Genomic DNA, 17840 nt, shown 5'->3' with positions numbered 1-17840 from the left:
CCGGAAGTCTGTCGGAGACTTCCGAGGGCGCGCGCCGGAAGTGAGTCTTGAGTGCGGGCGCCAGCGTTGCGTGGGGACCGTCGCCCTCCGGCTTGCGCTGCGACGTTGTGCACGCGGTTCCTGTTTCTGCTCCTGCTCCTCCACCGGTCGAGATGTCGCACCCGTCCCCACAAGCTAAGCCCTCCGACCCTAATAACCCCCGAGTCTTCTTTGACGTGGATATTGGAGGGGAGCGAGGTGAGCCTGAGGATACCGGACCCCGGAGGGCCTGGGTAGCTCCTAGGCTGCGATTTGGACCCTGGGGCCGCTGAGCGCCTGCGGGGGCAATGGCTACCTAGACACCGACCCGAAGGCGACCGGGCATCCAGGCCTGGGTCAAGCTGGTGCTCTTGTACAATGCCTTCGGACTTGTGGGAAGTGGGAAGGTTCTGGAAATTTCTGGCTCAAGAATTGTGGTAGCTTTTAGGTTAATCTCCTAATTTGCTTTTCCACCACCTTTGCACCAACAGCTTGCCACAAAAGATTATTTGGAATTATAGGTGAAATAGCACAAAAAGTTCCTGGCATGTGTGCTGTAGGACTCCCGTCATTCTGATATCTTTTTGTTTTTGGCATACCAATTACTACCTGCGGGCGGTGTTTATACGTGAAAGAGACTTGTTTGCTTCTTAGTGCTACAGATTCCCCCCACCCCCCTCAATTTTACTGTTAACTTGGCAGTCCAATCAGAGAAGATGAGCACTTCTCTTTTGGCTTTGGGATATGAAGCTTAATCTAACGGGTTGCCGGGTATACAAAATAGCTTTGAAGTTCCTAAGGCTTTGGGGGTGAGGGAAAGCATCACCTAGTAGTGTTAAAGGGAACCTCGATCATGAGAAGCCACATTTTTGAGAGGCTTAATCAGGAATCTTCACTGCTGATCGCCTGTCCCAAAGAACCGGCAATCCCGAACGCTGCTATCACAAAGCTTATAAAGGCAAAAACCACATGATTCTGGTGGGGAACTAAGCCATCAAAATTGTGTTTACTAAAGCAAAACAGCTAGGTAAAGCCATCTGAGGATTAGGGCAAGGATCACCCAGAGCTAACATAACACATCTGCAATTCAAAGTATATTTTACCTCTAGGGTTTTCTCAATTGGGTGAAAAGTCCTCATTTTCTAGTAAGATAGTAGACGGTGGTGAGGACAAGAAATTATTTAGACCCAGTATCTATATGGATTTGGACCTGTTCTGGAACATGATAGAACTACTTGCCAGGCGGTGTGTTTAATGCATATATGGGATAAATACACATTTACTTGCAAGGTTGTTTGTTTTGGAGCCAGTGCTAATTTTATTGCTATCATTTTAGGAGTTGTGTGGAAGCAGTACTTGTTCATCTTTTGTGTCATAGGCTGCACTAGGCAGTTTCCTTAAGGTGTAGCCAGCTTGACCACTGAAAGGGTACATTTTCTTCTGTTAGTTATTTGGTGATTGGAATTTCTGCAGATGTGAGGAAATTCATTTATGCTTCATAGTGGTTCTTACCAGATTCTTCTAGTGGTTCTTCAGGTTCACTTAGATGCTTGAACTTTAGACTAAAATTTAAACATGAGAAATGAATTCATATCCAAATGAATAAAAATTGTATGTTAAAGAGATGTCTGCATGTCCATGTTCCTTGCAGTATTATTCATAGATAAAATTTGGTATGTGTATACAGTAGAATACTATTCATCTTTTAAAAAAGAAATCCTGTCGTTTGTGACATGATGAATTTAAAGGATGTGTTAAGTGAAATGAACTGTATGTAGCAATGCATATACCACCTGATCTCAATTATGTGCATAGTCTACTAATAGAAGTGGAATGCCAGGGCTGGGAAGGTGGCTCAGTGGTAGAGCGCTTGCCTTTGAGGCCCTGGGTTCGATTCCTCAGCACCACATAAGCAAAAAGAAAAAAGCCGGAAGTGGCGCTATGGCTCAAGTGGTAGAGCGCTAGCCTTGAGCTGAAGAGCTGAGGGACAGTGCCCAGGCCCAGAGTTCAGGCCCCACGACCGGACCCAAAAAACAAAAACAAAACAAAACAAAAAAAAAAAGAAGTAGAATGCTATGGTAAATAATAGGGACGAAAGAAAGGTCAAAAAAGCTCTATTGCACAACATTTGTGATTATAGTTGATAACTGTTCTTCAAATTGCAAAAAAAGAAGATAATATACTTGGTAATTCTTTAATGTTGTGACAATTGTACCAACCAACTCTCCTTAGGATATTTGCCAATTGGTTGTTCTGTATACTTACAAAAATTTTCTTTTCTTTTAGTTGGTAGAATTGTATTAGAATTGTTTGCAGATATTGTACCCAAAACTGCAGAAAATTTTCGAGCGTTGTGTACAGGAGAAAAAGGCATTGGATCCACAACTGGGAAACCTCTCCATTTTAAAGGATGTCCTTTCCATCGAAGTATGTGTAAACTTTCTCAATCTAATTATCTGCATATATCTATATGAATTCTTGGGAACTAGCAGAACACTAACCACAGAGTACAAGTTAAAGAGGCAGTTAGTTCTGAGGAGAATGTGTTGGCATCTGAAGTAATAGTTCAGCTTCATTAATGTTGGTTTGTGAGCAGTGGAATTGATTTTGGAGAGTGCTAAAGTTTATCCATTGAGAAGTGGACTGCATTAGCTTAGCCAGTTCTTTGAATCTCTCCACTCCAAAATTGTGATTATAAAAGCAAAAGTGTGGCCAAATAAATAGTGCTGATCATTGGTAATTTGGTGACAAAAGTTTGTGTTTCCATCATAGGCAGCATTGCTTGAGAAAGCTGCAAATTTAAAGATTAACATATAGGTGATAATGTACTGGGTGTGGTGGTACATGACTATCATTTCAGCTGCCTGGGAGCAAAAAGCACCAGTTGGAGGCAATGCCAGTAAGATCTCATCTTTATAGTCTAGGTGTGGATTCCTATCCCTATGAGATAGGTAGTTGGATAGGAGAACTGGGTCTGAGGTCTTTCTTGGGTAAGACCTTATACAAGACAAGTGGAAGGGAAAAGAAAGGGCAAAAAAGTAGTAAAGAATCCAGTTGGCAAGCATGAAGCTTTGATTTCAAACCTTAGTACCACTCCCTCTTGTGACACCATTTCATATCTTATTTGAAAAATTTTTTTGTTTTGTTGTGAGGCTTGAACTTGGGGCCTGGGTGCTGTGTGCTGTTCCTGAGCTCTTGCTCAAAAGCTAGCACCCTACCACTTTGACCAAAGTGCCACTTCCAGTTTTCTAGTGGTTAAGTAGAGATAAGGGTCTCATAGACTTTTCTTCCTGAGCTGGCTTCAAACTGTGATCCTTGGCTCTTCGCCTCCTCTGTGAGTAGCTAGAATTACAGATGTGAGCCATCAGTGCCCAGCTGAAAATTTTAATGTTTTTGTGATAGTACTGGGGCTTGAACTAAGGGTCTTAATGTCTTACTTGGCCTTTTCACTTAAGGCTTCTACTCAACCACTTGAGAGCCATAACTCCACTTCTGGGTCCCCTCCCTCCTCCCCAGTTCACTAGAGATTAGTCTCATGGGCTGGGTGCCACTGGCTCATGCCTGTAATCTTGGCTGCTCAAAAGGCTGAGATCCTGCTGATCAAAGTTTCAAAGTCAGTCCAGGCAGGAAACTATGTGAGACTCTCTAACCACCAAACACCTGAAAGTAGAGCTGTAGCTCAGTGGTAGAACAGACAAGTTTAGGGACAGCACCTACACATGAGCTCTTGCACTCCTCCCTCCCTGCCTACCTCCCTCATCTCTTTTGTCTCCCCCCTCCCTTTTCCTCTCCTCCTTCTCTCTTCTTTCTCTCCCTTTCCCTCTCTCTGTCTTCCCTCTCTTCATCTCTCTGCCTTTCACTCTTCTTTCAGAACGCTTTTCTCCTTTCTCTTTCTTTCCTCTCCCCCACCCCCCCCAACCAACCTCCAGGCTGGCTTCAAATTGCAATCCTCAGATCTCAGTCTCCTGAGAAGCTAGCATTACAAGTGTGAGACACTGGTACCCAGCCACTTTCTACTTTATAATCCTAACTTTACTAATTATTTGATACTTCTTCCAGTAGACTATAAGTTCCTGTAAATTCAGGAACCATATGTTCTCTACATTTACTGCAGTTACTGAGTAAGCATTCAGTAAAAACAAGTGCATAAAGAAGTTAAATTATAATGTATCAGTAATTTTTTTTCTCAGTAGTGATAGAAATTGAACCCAAGGTTTTCCAACATACTAGGCAAGTATCTATCACTTGGCAACACTCCCAAGTCCAGAAATATTTTCTTAAAAGCCTGATTTATTAAGAAATTGTTTTTTTTCCCTTACATTCTAAACTATTGATCTACTGTGGGCTTTAAGGAAATACCAAAATATGCCAACAAAAAGTATGAGAAAATAAAGAACATAAGAGGATCCCTGCTCTTTCAGCTTCCAAAAGTTTGGGAACTTGTCTAGATTACTTGTACAGACTTGTAATTTATGCCAAACATATGGTTTTGAAGAGTCAGGAATTTTGGAACAAGGTAGGCAGAGATGGTCTTACTTGATAAGGTATAACTAAATACCTCGGGTACTGAGTTGCTTAATTGACACAGAGCTGTCTGCATTTTTATTGTTGGCAAAAGTGTGTTCTGCTTGCACGTAACTTCCTGTAGACTGTAGGTCTTTCCTTCTGATCCAGTTAGGTATTTCAAGTCTCATGAACATAGGAATCTATTAACATATGAGTGATTTTGGTAACCTTTTTTTTTTTTTTTTGTCGGTCCTGGGGCTTGAACTCTGGGCCTGGGCGCTGTCCCTCAGCTCTTCAGCTCAAAGCAAGCGCTCTACCACTTGAGCTACAGCACCACTTCCGGTTTTCTGGTGGTTTATTGGAGATAGGAATCTCACGGTCTCTCCTGCCCGGGCTGGCTTTGAACCGCGATCCTCAAATCTCAGCCTTCTGAGTAGCTAGGATTACAGGCATGAGCCACCAGCGCCCGGCTTTGGTAACCTTTGACATAAAGGAATGATACTGCCAACTTGTTTTCATTAGAGTGTAAAAATATCTAGGTAAGCTGGGTTCCAGTAGCTCATGCTTGTTTGTAATTCTAGCTACTTAGAAGGTTGAGATCTGGAGATGGTGGTTCAAAGCTAGCCTGGCAGGAAAGTCTGAGACTCTCATCTCCAGTTACCACTAAAACAGGAGAGGCATTGTGGCCCAGCCTTTTTTACTCAGCCTTGAGTAAAAAATCTAAGGGACAGCACCCTGGCAAGCCCTAGTTTTGGCAGGTGTGCACATATACACACATCTCTGTGTTGCCTAGTGTTGATGAGTCCCTGCATTTATATTCAGTTTGGCCTCTGCCCCCAATCTATAGGGAATACTTAGTCTGTATTTAGTAGGCATAAATGAGAAGCTGTATATAGTTACAAGAAATAAAAAGTTGTCACACAAATACTCATTATTTTGTGAAAGAGATAGTTATACATTAAAAGTTGGAAGTAAAGCCAAAAAACTTGGATAAAAATTAGGAGGTTTGGCTTTTGGGTTTCAGTGACAAATTTTATAGGTAAGAAACTTTGAAGTAGTTCAAAGAGTGAATTCTTTGAATGTTAGTTGGGGATCAGAGAGTAAAATGTAGGTTACACTCAGACTGGAAAGAAACAGGAGGATGATAGTACTAAAATTATGCTTAAGAAGTTTATCCTTAGTACATATTCATTAATTATGTTGTAGAATCATGCATATTTCCATTAATAACCATATTTCTTTTTTGTAGTTATAAAGAAATTTATGATTCAGGGTGGAGACTTCTCAAATCAGAATGGGACAGGTGGAGAAAGTATTTATGGTGAAAAATTTGAAGATGAAAATTTCCATTATAAGGTAAAGTAGAGAAAATTCATGACTTTGATAATGTAAAAGTTGTTACATGTATGACAAATACTTGTTGGACTAAGACACTAAAATCTTGGGTGTCCCCAGACACAACTTTTCTTGTAGTGCACCCCCAACCCCTCTCCAGGTTACTTGGATGAACCAAGGGTACACATGCTATGCAAATGCTCCACCACTCAAGTATTTCACAGGTCAAAATGCATCTTTTAATAAGGAAAAATTTTACCCATTAATTTTTTGTTTTTCTGAGACAGAATTTTGATATGTAGCCCAAGCTATTCTTGCCTCTGCTTCCTAAGTTCTGACCTCCAAAGAAATGGGATTATGGATCAGTAGTGATTGTATATGAGTGCATGCTCTTTTTGGGCTTGAACTTAGGTCTTGGGTGCTATGCCTGTGCTTTTTTGCTTAAGGGTAATGCTGTACTAAAAGCCACAGCTCCCCTTTTGACTTTTTGGTAGTTAATTGGAGATTAGAGTCTCACAGACTGCTGGCTTCAAACCGATTTTTCAGATTTTCAACCTCCTGAGATACTAGGATTACATGTGTGAGCCACTTGTGCCCATTTAGTAATGAATTTTATTTGCAATAGTACTGTGTTTGGTAATTTCATTGTCATGCAGTTTTTACATGCTTCAGTTAAGCCAATGAGCTTTTAAGCGTGGCCCCCAAATGGCAAAATTGATTCCAGGGACCCAAATGGCAAAATTGATTCCAGGGAAAATGTTCTTATTAAAGGATGGTAACATGTGCATCTTTATCCTTGAATTTGAAGAACAACAAAACCATCGCTAAAACCCAGATGTCAGGGGATTTGCAAACTAGAGGATATGGTTAATGTCCAAGCTCCTAAAGGACATTATCTTCATTGTCCCAAGAACTAATCGGGGTATATTGCATCATTCACGTTTTGAGAGCAAACATGTAAGTACAAAAGTAAAGTGATTTATTTGGAAATGAAGACTAGGAACAAGGTAAATTAGGATAATTTGGAAATAAAACATCACCAGTTTTTTAAATAGTAATTATTTGCTGCAACTGTATGTGTGGTCTGTCCTGGCACCAAAGGAATTATAACAGTGAAAGGTCTTGATGACAAGGAATTTATAATTCTAACCTTGGAGGCAAGATTTAAACACATGTGGGACAAATAAAGAACAATATTGTGGAAATACATGCTAGGTTATTGAATATACTTGATGGTGTAACTAATAGATGTCTAGCATCCTTCAGAAATAATTGGGACCAAAAATGCTTCATATCGTAGAGTTGTTTGGATTGGGGACTATTTGGAAAAATAAAAAATTAGAAGCAAAGGAAAGAGTTAACATTCTAGTTAATATTTTTGTTAAAGCACCAACAAATGTATCTAAAAGATGAAAAATTTTAAGATTATGTGATGATTGCTGGGTGCTGGTGGCTCATATCTGAAATCCTAGCTACTTAAGGGGCTGAGATTTGTGGGTCATGGTTCATAGCCAGCCTAGGCAGACAAGACCCTGAGACTCACGAGCTTCAATTAACCACCAAAAAGTTGGAGGTAGGGTTGTATGGATCAAGTGGTAGAGCACTAGCCTTGAACAAAAAAGCTCAGGCATAGTGCCAAGGCCCTGAGTTCAAATCCTAGGATGGGAACAACAACAACAAAAAGATTATGTGATATTATCACATGATAAAATGAAAGGAAGCTTTTAGAAAGGAGAGATGAATTTTTCTTACATGAAATCAGTGTTTTTTAAAATGAATTTGATTTCGACTGGAGAGGTAAAAGGTATTTTAGGCTGAAAAACTCAAAAGGAATACACTAACAGGAACATTTAGAAAGCATAAGAAGTAGAAAGTAGAAAAATGAAGCTGTTTCACAGAACCCTTGATTGGTGATTATGGTTTTAAAATGTATGTAAGAATTTTTTCACTTTTTTTCATAGTCTGAAGTGATTGACTTGAATGAACTTTGGAATGTTTGCAATTAGGAAAGCACCTAGACTGGATGACTTACCTAACACTTCAGTATCCCTTTCAATTTAGTCTAAAGGAAGAATCATGATGTAAATCTGTTTGTGAACATAGGAAGACTACAGAGAGTCTCAGAAAAAGTGCCCATAATAAATTGGGCAAAGTAGTACTAGATGTCCTTAACATAGTATCTTTGTCTTAAAGATAAGCATCTTTTCAGGATGGCTATTTTTTAAAATTATTTTATTTTGATTTCGTTATTTTTTTTTTTTTTTTAATTTTTTTTTTTTGTCCAGTTGTGGGGCCTGAACTCTGGGCCTGGGCGCTGTCCCTCAGCTCTTCAGCTCAAGGCTAGCTCTCTACCACTTGAACCACAGCGCCACTTCTGGCTTTTTTCTTTTTGCTTATGTGGTGCTGAGGAATCGAACCCAGGGCCTCAGGCATGCAAGGCAAGCACTCTACCACTGAGCCAACTTCCCAGCCCTGATTTTGTTATTTTTATTTTGTAAGTTTTTCTTAAAGTTTAAAAGTGATTACCCCATATTCACTAAGTATAGTAATTTATAAAGAGTAAAATTAAAGTTTGTTCAGGCTGGGAAGGTGGCTCAGTGGTAGAGCGCTTGCCTTTGAGGCCCTGGGTTCGATTCCTCAGCACCACATAAGCAAAAAGAAAAAAGCCGGAAGTGGCACTGTGGCCCAAGTGGTAGAGTGCTAGCCTTGAGCTGAAGAGCTGAGGGACAGCGCCCAGGCCCAGAGTTCAGGCCCCACGACCGGACCCAAAATCAATAAATCAATAAATTAAAGTTTGTTAAAGATTTTAAAGTCAAATTGAAATTTGATTTAAATGGCAGTACAATCCATATTTTTATGTGAATGGTCAGTAAAAGAAAAGTCAGACAAATACCTCTAACCTTGGTTTTCTTTTAATGATTTTTATTTCTACAGCATGATCGGGAGGGTTTGCTGAGCATGGCAAATGCAGGCCCCCATACAAATGGTTCTCAGTTCTTTATCACAACAGTTCCAACTCCTCATTTGGATGGGAAACATGTGGTGTTTGGACAAGTAATTAAAGGAATAGGTGTGGCAAGGATACTGGAAAATGTAGAAGTGAAAGGTGAAAAACCTGCCAAAGTAAGTAAAAATGTACTTAATAGCTTGTTTACTGCCTCAAAAGAAATGTAAATTAAAGGATTAGGCAAATATCTTGAAAAATGTTAAAGGTTTTTGCATTCGAAGCCTAAATCTGTCACTCTTTAAAACTATTTTCTACAGTGTTAAAGAAAGTTAGTATATATATTTTTTCAAGTAGTTATAAAAAGCAGTTTTAGTCAGATCATGAATATATTGCATCTTGGTCAGTGGTTCTCTCCTTTTCTTCACTCCCATCCTTACTCTAAGTTTGTTTAGTTTTTATGTAATATACATTGAACATAATGATTGTATTTGCTCACTCCTTTTCCCTCCATTTGTTTGCCTCCCCCACATATTTCAGCTTCCTGATAATAATTTTGTTGTTTGTTTCCTTTAGTTGTCCAAAGGAATTAAATTATTGGACTTCTGTCCTAAGTATACTGTTCTTAATTAGTATAGTCATACTGATTCTTGTCTGAATCAAAATGACCAGACTAGTAACCAGCTTATGTGCCAAGTTCTTGGTGGGAATTGGAAACTCAGTTACATGCATTCCGTGTATAAAAAGATAGGAGTAAACTAGAACCTAATGTTCCACCTAAGACAATTACATAGAGCATGATACAGTTTTCAACTCATTGAGCTGAATAGCAGTAGAATGACTTACAGAGATCTTGTTGATTAGTTGGAATGTATGTAGAAGGACACATCATAGCAGATGGTTACACCTCTTAACTGAAGTCTGTGACTTAGGCAGTACCACACATGACTTCCATCTGTGTAGCTTTCATTAATATGTATTTGAATAATTTTGTATCATTTTTACAGTTGTGCATTATTGCGGAATGTGGAGAATTGAAGGAAGGAGATGATTGGGGAATATTCCCAAAAGATGGCTCTGGTGACAGTCATCCTGATTTCCCTGACGATGCAGATATAGATTTAAAAGATGTAAGTATTTTTACAGGAGTCACTGTTAAATAAGTAACAATGTTCAGTACTAAAACTTTGGAGCTTTTGTACAAAGTGTCAATAGTGGTAGATTTTATCAGTAAGTCACAATTACTTAAAAAAATCTAAAATTTTTTTTTTTTGTTCAGGTAGATAAAATTTTGTTAATAACAGAAGACTTGAAAAACATTGGAAATACTTTGTTCAAGTCCCAGAACTGGGAGATGGCTATTAAAAAATATACAAAGGTTTTAAGGTAATAAAGGATTTTTTAATTATTTTTAAGAACATGTAACTTGTTTATACTAAAATTCAAAATTGTTCATTTTTGTCAAATTCATTGTTGAATAAACAGATGTATTTAAATAATGTCTTTTTTACTAGCTTAACTTGAACTTTTTCAGAATACAGAAAGTCCAAAGTGTACTCATTAATTTACATCTAAATTCACCAGGGTTTTTTTTTTTGTGTGTGTGTGTGGGGGGTGGGTCTTAAGCTCAGCTTCTTGCTTGTTAGGTAGCACTCTACTGTCTGAGCCATACTTCCAGCCCATTTTTAGCTTTATTTTTATTTTTGCAAAACTGTTTTGGAGGGAAATTGGTAAATAAAATGTTTTATCCTTGAATATTTTAGCATGTATTTCATACAAAACAAGGTCATTTCTACAAAACTTCCAATACTGTTAAGATACAGTGTGTAATAATTTCAAGATGTATATTGTATTTGGTTGTAATGTGACTTTAGTCTTTTGCTCATTAATGTTCCCTACTGACATCTTATTGAGATTTTTTTTTTGTGCAATCCAAGTTATCTGGTTTTTTTTGTTTGTTTGGTTGTGGGGCTTGAACTCAAGGCCTGGGTGTTGTCCCTGGGCTGTTTTGCTCAAGGCTAACATTCTACTGCTTGAGCCACAGCTCACTTCCAGCTTTTTGTTTTTGTTTTTGTTGGTCATGGGGCTTGAACTCTGGGCCTGGGCGCTGTCCCTCAGCTCTTCAGCTCAAGGTGAGTGCTCTACCACTTGAGCCACAGCACCACTTCTGGTTTTCTAGTGGTTTATTGGAGATAAAGAGTCACAGACTTACCTGCCCTGGCTGGCTTTGAACTGTGATCCTCAGATCCTAGCCTCCTGAGTAGCTAGGATTAGAGGCGTGAGCCACCAGCGCCTGGTCACTTCCAGCTTTTTGTTGTTAATTGAAGATGAGTCTCATGGACTTTCCTGCCCAGGCTGGCTTCCTGCTGGCTTTGAACTGCTGCCATTAGATCTGAATAGTTAGGATTACAGAAATGAGCCACTTAACACCAGCTCAGCTTTCTATCTTTTCTTTCATATCTTTGATTTCATGTTTGGTATAAGAGTTTCTCTAAGGAATTCTGATTCCTTCCTGAGAAAGACAATACTAGAAAATAAATTCAGGGGGTACATGTTCTGTTTCTGGGCCTTTTCAGTGGACAGTTAGGAAAAAATAGCTATACAATGCAGTTGCTGTTCTCTTCATTCAATTCTGTTACCTCATTTTGAGCATCCTGATTCTAAATGCAATTATACTGGAAAGCACACAATGGGGACCTCTGTAAAAGTAGGAGTGTGTTATCACTGGTGCTTAATTAGATTTTGAAATTAGTTAAATTCCACTGCTTGAACATTATTGTTGGAACAAATAAATATACCTTCTCAAGAAAAACACTAGGCTGTGGGGAAGGGGCATGTAGCTTAGCAGTATTATGTTCTTAGTGTGCCCCCAGACCTTCTTAGTTTTTAGTTCCCCCTGCTCCCCCCAAACTAAAGATTATCACTGAACAGTTAACATTTGATAAGCTTTTTGTATCAAGTATATTACATGATACAGTTAAAAGCAGAGTAAATCTTTGTGTGGCATTACATAAGCTTATTAATATGTTCTCTAGATATTTGGATAGTTCAAAGGCTGTTATTGAGAAAGCAGATAGATCCAGACTACAGCCAGTAGCTTTAAGCTGTGTGCTGAATATTGGTGCTTGTAAACTGAAGATGTCAAATTGGCAAGGAGCAATTGACAGTTGTTTGGAGGTAAGTATTAACTTCTTGAAGGAATGGGGTGTGTGCACATGGACGCGTGCATCCATGTGCTGGGCTTGAGTGCTGTCCTTGAACTCATGCACACGCATGCACACAGGCCCATCCTCTGGGCCTTGAACTTTAGGACCTGGGTTTTGCCCCCTAGCACTCTGCTACTTGAACTACAGCTCTACTTCTGGCTTTTTTTGGTGGTTTATTAGAGATAAGAATCTCATGTACTTTATTGTTGGGGTGAGCTTCAAACTGTGATCCTCAGATCTCAGCCTTCTGAGTAGCTAGGATTATGGGTATGAGCCACTGGTATCCAGCAGGAGTGGCAATTTTAACTTTTTAACTTGAACCAAAGTACTTTTTTTTTTTTTTTTTGTCGGTCATGGGGCCTGAACTGTGGGCCTGGGCGCTGTCCCTCAGCTCTTCAGCTCAAGGCTAGCGCTCTACCATTTGAGCCACAGTGCCACTTCCAGCTTTTTTCTTTTTTGCTTATGTGGTGCTGAGGAATCGAACCCAGGGCCTTAGGCATGCAAGGCAAGTGCTCTACCACTGAGCCACCTTCCCAGCCCTTCAAAGCACTTTTTATATACCTCAATACCTCTTACTGTTTAGGACCTAATGAGACTTGATTAAGAATATGATTTTTAAGTTGTGTTGAATACTTTGAAGTTTCAGTTCTTTCTTTTTTGTTTTTAACAGTTGTCACCTCATATCTACACCTCTATATCTATGATTTTACCTTTTTTTTTTTCCTCAATTTTTGTCGGCCATGGGGCCCTCAGCTCTATCATTTGAGCCACAGCACCACTTCAGCTTTTTCTGCTTGTGTGGTGCTGAGGAATTGAACTCAAGGCCTCATGCATGGAAGACAAGCACTCACTACCACTGAACCACCTTCCCAGCCCCTTACCTCATTTTTTAATGATTTGTTTTTGTTAGCATACATTAGTATGCTGTTTCATTGTGACATTTCCATATGTGTATATAAACTGTATCCCAATCGAATTTACCCTTCTATGATTCTCCCTTTACCTTTCGCCCCTTCCTAAAACTATTTTAAACATTTATCCTCATTCCTTCTCTCTTATTTTTTTTTTTTCTTGCCAGTAATGGGGCCTGAACTCTGGGCCTGGCCACTGCCCCTCAGCTCTTCAGCTCAAGGCTAGCATTCTACCACTTGAGCCACAGCGCCACTTCCAGTTTTTCTGCTTATGTGGTACTGAGGAGTGGAACCCAGGGCCTCATGCATGCAAGGCAAGCACTCTGCCACTGACCACCTTCCCAGCCCCCTCACTCCTCCTCACTATAAGTACATACCCCAACAGTTTTTATTTTTCTATAGTTTTTTTGGTATGTTTTTTATTGTAAAAATGCTGTACAGTGGGGTTACAGTTACATGAGCAAGGTAAAGTACATTTCCACTTGAGCATTGTTGCCTTCTCCTTTGTTTTCCTCCTACCTTCCCTTCCCCCTCCACACCAAACCTCCCTCCCTCCCCTCCAGCGGAAGAACTTTGTTTTCAACATAGTGTTTTGTACATCTCAGTGTTAAAATGGGTCAACCTGTATCCTTATTTAAGCATTTTGTTTTTTCCCTTCCCCTCCTCAAATTAGAGAAGTATATATAAAAGATACAAATTTCAGAAGGTTTTTAAAGTGCATATTAATTGTACCAAAAGATTTTATCATAGTATTTCACATATGCTTATATTAAGTTTTGTTCAGAATTGCCCTGTTGCTTTCTTTCTCATCATCCCTTCCCCCCACCACTTCTTGATCAGGAGCTTCCAATGGGATTCCTTATGCCGTCTCTACATAACTGCTATTTAATTTTTATTTTTGAGTCAGTTGTTGGGTTTGAATGCTGGGCCTGAGTGCTGTCCTTGAACTCATGTTCCAGGGTTGTGTTCTACCACTTTGAGCTACAGTGTCACTTTTGGATTTCTGGTGGTTAATTGGAGATAAGAGTCTCAAGGACTAGCTGGGCACCGGTGGCTGAGATCTCAGGATCACAAATCAGCCTGGGCAGGGAAGCCCAGGAAAGTCTAGGAAAGTCCATGAGACTCTTATTTCCAGCAAACACCTAGAAAACTGGAAGTGGCTCTGTGGCTCAAGTAGTAGAGTGCTTGCCTTGAGCTGAAGAGCTGAAGGACAGCACCCAGGCCCAGAGTTCAAGACCTACTACTGACCAAAAAAAAAAAGAGTCTCAAGGACTTTGCTGCCTGGGGTGGCTTCAAACTATGATCCTCAGATCTCAGCCTCCTGTGTAGCTAGGATTACAGTTATAAGTTACTAGCCCCCAGCTGCAGTGTGTTGTTAAATTATTCACCCTCTTTTTCCTTCTCCCTTTTACCTTATTCCCCTAGACAATAATAGTTAGAATTGTTTCATTTGTATGTGTATACATGTCTATGTCAATGGTATGTATGTAGCCTCTCCGAAGGAGTGAAAATGTGATACTTGATACTTATTGCAGCTCATTCATTTTAAGAGTACCTATATACTAGGCATTGAAAAAGCTAGAATTGTTTAAGAATGTGAGTTGTGGGGTAATTGAAATTCATCATTCCCCTACTCCACTGTGTAGGGCCATGAGCTTGGCTGTGTAACTACACTGAGCCCCAACATATTTTGAGGGGAGGAGGTAGAATACCAGGGATTAGAACTCAGGGCTTTGCACTCACTTGACTTGCTTGACCATACCACTTGAGCCATGCTTCCAACTCTGCTTATTGCTGGTTAATTGGAGATAAGAGTCTTTTCAGTCCAGCTGACTTAAGACCTCAATCTCCCGATCTCAGTTTGCTGAGTAGGTAGGATTGTAGGCATGAGCTAGTGCCTTCTGGCTTTTTCCTCTTCCCTTCCATCTTTTTCCTTTTCATTCTCTTCTCCATGCCCTGGCTGCTTCTTCAATACCTCTGCCACTATAATTGTTATCTTTGGATAAATTTCTAATTTTACAGAGTATTTCTCTAGTTGCTCTCTTATGGAATCATAAGAGCTCATATAGCATATGTTTTAAAGTATTTTGCACTGTGCTTGGCACCTTTTAAAATCATACCTAATAGAGAGTAATCTTAAAATTAAGACAGACACATAGGCTTAAGCAGCTGAATAGATTTTGCTTGAGGTGGGTAATTTCTATTTAGTGTAATCATGGCTGGTCTAGGGAGAAGGGTTACCACTGGAACGATTGTTTTAATGAGGGCTATCCAGGTGTACTGAGTGATTAATACAGAAAGTGTTATCTTTTTCAAATAAATCAATTATGACTTTGTGATTGTATAGTGTAAAATCATTTCCAAATTGTTTTATATTCTTTTTGCCTATTAGGCTGTGTCAGGAGATTACCTTGGTTCACAGCAAGTAGAACTAAAATGAGAGACTAGGCTGGAAGTATAGCTCAGTGGTAGGTATCATACTTACCACTCACAAAGCCCTGGTTCTGAGCACTGCTTAAAAAAAATTATAATTTGCTTGAGTAGATGAAATAAAGGATAATAAGAACATTCATATATAATATTTAAATTTTAGGTAACATGCTAGTCACAGGCTGTACCCTTAAGCTATACCCCCAGCCTGATAATGTATTTAGAAGAAAGAATACTACAAAAGAAAAACAAAGATTAGTCTTTACCCAGGCTCTTTTGACTTTTGTGAAGAAGATCATATTCCTTAAGTAAAAATACATTAGCTAATTTAAAAGCTGTTATATAAACAAAATACATTACTTTTTAGATGTTGCAAGGGAGAGACTTGTTGAACTTTGTTTCAAAGACCCATTCCATGTCCTTGGATTCCATAGACTTATCCAACTTTGAGTTATAAATTTCTTTTCTCTTTTTTTTTTTGGTCGGTCCTGGGGCTTGAACTCTGGGCCTGAGTGCTGTCCCCCAGCTCTTCAGCTCAAGGCTAGTGCTCTACCACTTGAGCTATAGCACCACTTCCTGTTTTCTGGTGGTTTATTGGAGATAAGAGTTTCACGGACTTTCCTGCCTGGGCTGGCTTTGGACCGAGATCCTCAGCTCTCAGCCTCCTGAGTAGCTAGGATTACAGGCATGAACCACTGGCACCCGGCTTCTTTTCTCTTAAACATAGAAACTTGCATTGTTTTAATTTCCTAAGTATAGCTGACCAATTATTTATGTAGGATTTATTGTACTTTAAGTAAACTGGAGATGAAGTCTATGGCAGGACATGTATGTTAATTGCAAATACTATACCATTTTACATAAGGGATTTTGGTTTGCAGATGGTGGGGTGGGGTTTTTTATGGACCAATCCAAAGATACCTAGGGATCAGTTATATGGACCAGTAGGGTTTAGTCTGGAGAAAGAAATTGCAGTACTGAGAAGACTAGAGATTAGAAGAGCAACACCTTTTTCCTCTACATCCACTTAGTGCACTTTTCTGACTGTAGGCTGCACTTCCACTTTGAGTAAGTTGAAATCCAGTATATTTACTCATAACATGTTATTTAAAAAAATTGTTTTTGTAGGCGCTTGAAATAGACCCATCAAACACCAAAGCACTGTACCGCAGAGCTCAAGGATGGCAAGGATTAAAAGAATATGATCAAGCTTTGGTAAATTTTATGTTTTAAAATAGATAATTACCTTTCTAAAATCATATGTGTAATTTTCTTAACATTTTTTTTTTCTTTCCAATTGAAGGCTGATCTTAAGAAAGCTCAGGAGATAGCACCAGAAGATAAAGGTAAGCTGGCAGTTTGTAATCTGAGTTCATTTTGTCCTTTAAAGTTTTATCCGCATAAACCACAGTGTTCATTTAACCTTGCCAAATATTAGATGTTTAATTAATAATTAGAAACAGTGCCTATTAATCAGGCCAGCCATTGATCAGATAGCAAATGAACAAGACATTCAAGACCCCTGCTCTCACAGAGCTTACATTCTAATTTCTCTCAAGAATGTACCTGAAAACATTGCTTGTTCTGCCTTAACATTTGAGACCCAGTTTCTATTACTATAATACTACTTGAGAGATCAGCAGTAAAGAGAGTATTCATTGTAAATTTAACTTTTGGGACCATTCTCTAAACTGAATGTACTACTAGTTGTATATTTTAGAAAAGCTATTTCTCCAAATGAGGTAAATTCAGTGAATAGTGACACTAGATCTATATATTTAAAAATATTTTTGGTCTCATTAAAAGAAGGGAAGCAATTCTAGCCCTCTTAAATGGAGAAGGCTAAGGGGCAAACCTTTGTTAACTAAAGTTTTCTCAGTTGGCAGCCCTCTGAAAGAATACATCATGATTTTTGTGACTATTCTTTCACAAGACTAAAAATTACTGCTAATAAAGTAGAGTTACTTTTTATGGGGAAGAATTATCAAGGGAAGGGGAATGTAGTGCCATTACCACAGTTTGTTGGTCCTAAGTTTTTAGATGCTTTGGCAGATAACGGACTTTTTTCTTTCTTTTTATACAGCCATCCAGGCAGAATTGCTGAAAGTCAAACAAAAGATAAAGGCACAAAAAGATAAAGAGAAGGCTGTATATGCAAAAATGTTTGCTTAATAAAAATTAACTTTTGCTTAAATGTCAAACATTGATTATATAAAGACAGTAAAACGATATGGGGTCTAGATAGGATCCCTAATGTGTTTGTTCTGATACTGCAGTGCTTTGTGGGTTATGTTTAGAAATACTGATGTTAGTTCCCTGTTATAATAAAATATTACAAAATACAGTGAAGTGCTTTTTTTAAATTAGTGCCAACATTTTAAAAAAGAATGGTGCCCTAAAGTTATATCTTGTTGTATGAATGGGCAACAGTTTATATTATTTACTTTTCTTTAATGTACCTGTGGTATGTATACGTGCTTTTATACTTAA

General features: G+C 38.9%; 1 protein-coding gene across 1 annotated transcript; it reads left to right on the top strand.

Annotated features, from left to right (window-relative positions):
* Positions 1-50: 50 nt before the first annotated feature.
* Positions 51-17694, top strand: Ppid (peptidylprolyl isomerase D). The gene is made up of 10 exons (XM_042668353.1): positions 51-237; positions 2305-2445; positions 5774-5880; positions 8794-8982; positions 9811-9933; positions 10083-10189; positions 11839-11980; positions 16479-16565; positions 16654-16696; positions 17434-17694. Exons 1-10 carry the CDS (start codon positions 153-155, stop codon positions 17520-17522), a joined length of 1113 nt encoding a protein of 370 aa, XP_042524287.1. The 5' UTR covers positions 51-152; the 3' UTR covers positions 17523-17694.
* The last annotated feature ends 146 nt before the right edge of the window (positions 17695-17840 follow it).

The sequence above is a fragment of the Dipodomys spectabilis genome, unplaced genomic scaffold, assembly GCF_019054845.1.
Source record: "Dipodomys spectabilis isolate Male_0828 unplaced genomic scaffold, ASM1905484v1 ptg000436l, whole genome shotgun sequence".
NCBI lineage: Eukaryota > Metazoa > Chordata > Mammalia > Rodentia > Heteromyidae > Dipodomys > Dipodomys spectabilis.
The sequence above is the reverse complement of the archived record's forward strand: the minus strand, read 5'-3'. Positions and strand labels throughout refer to the sequence as shown.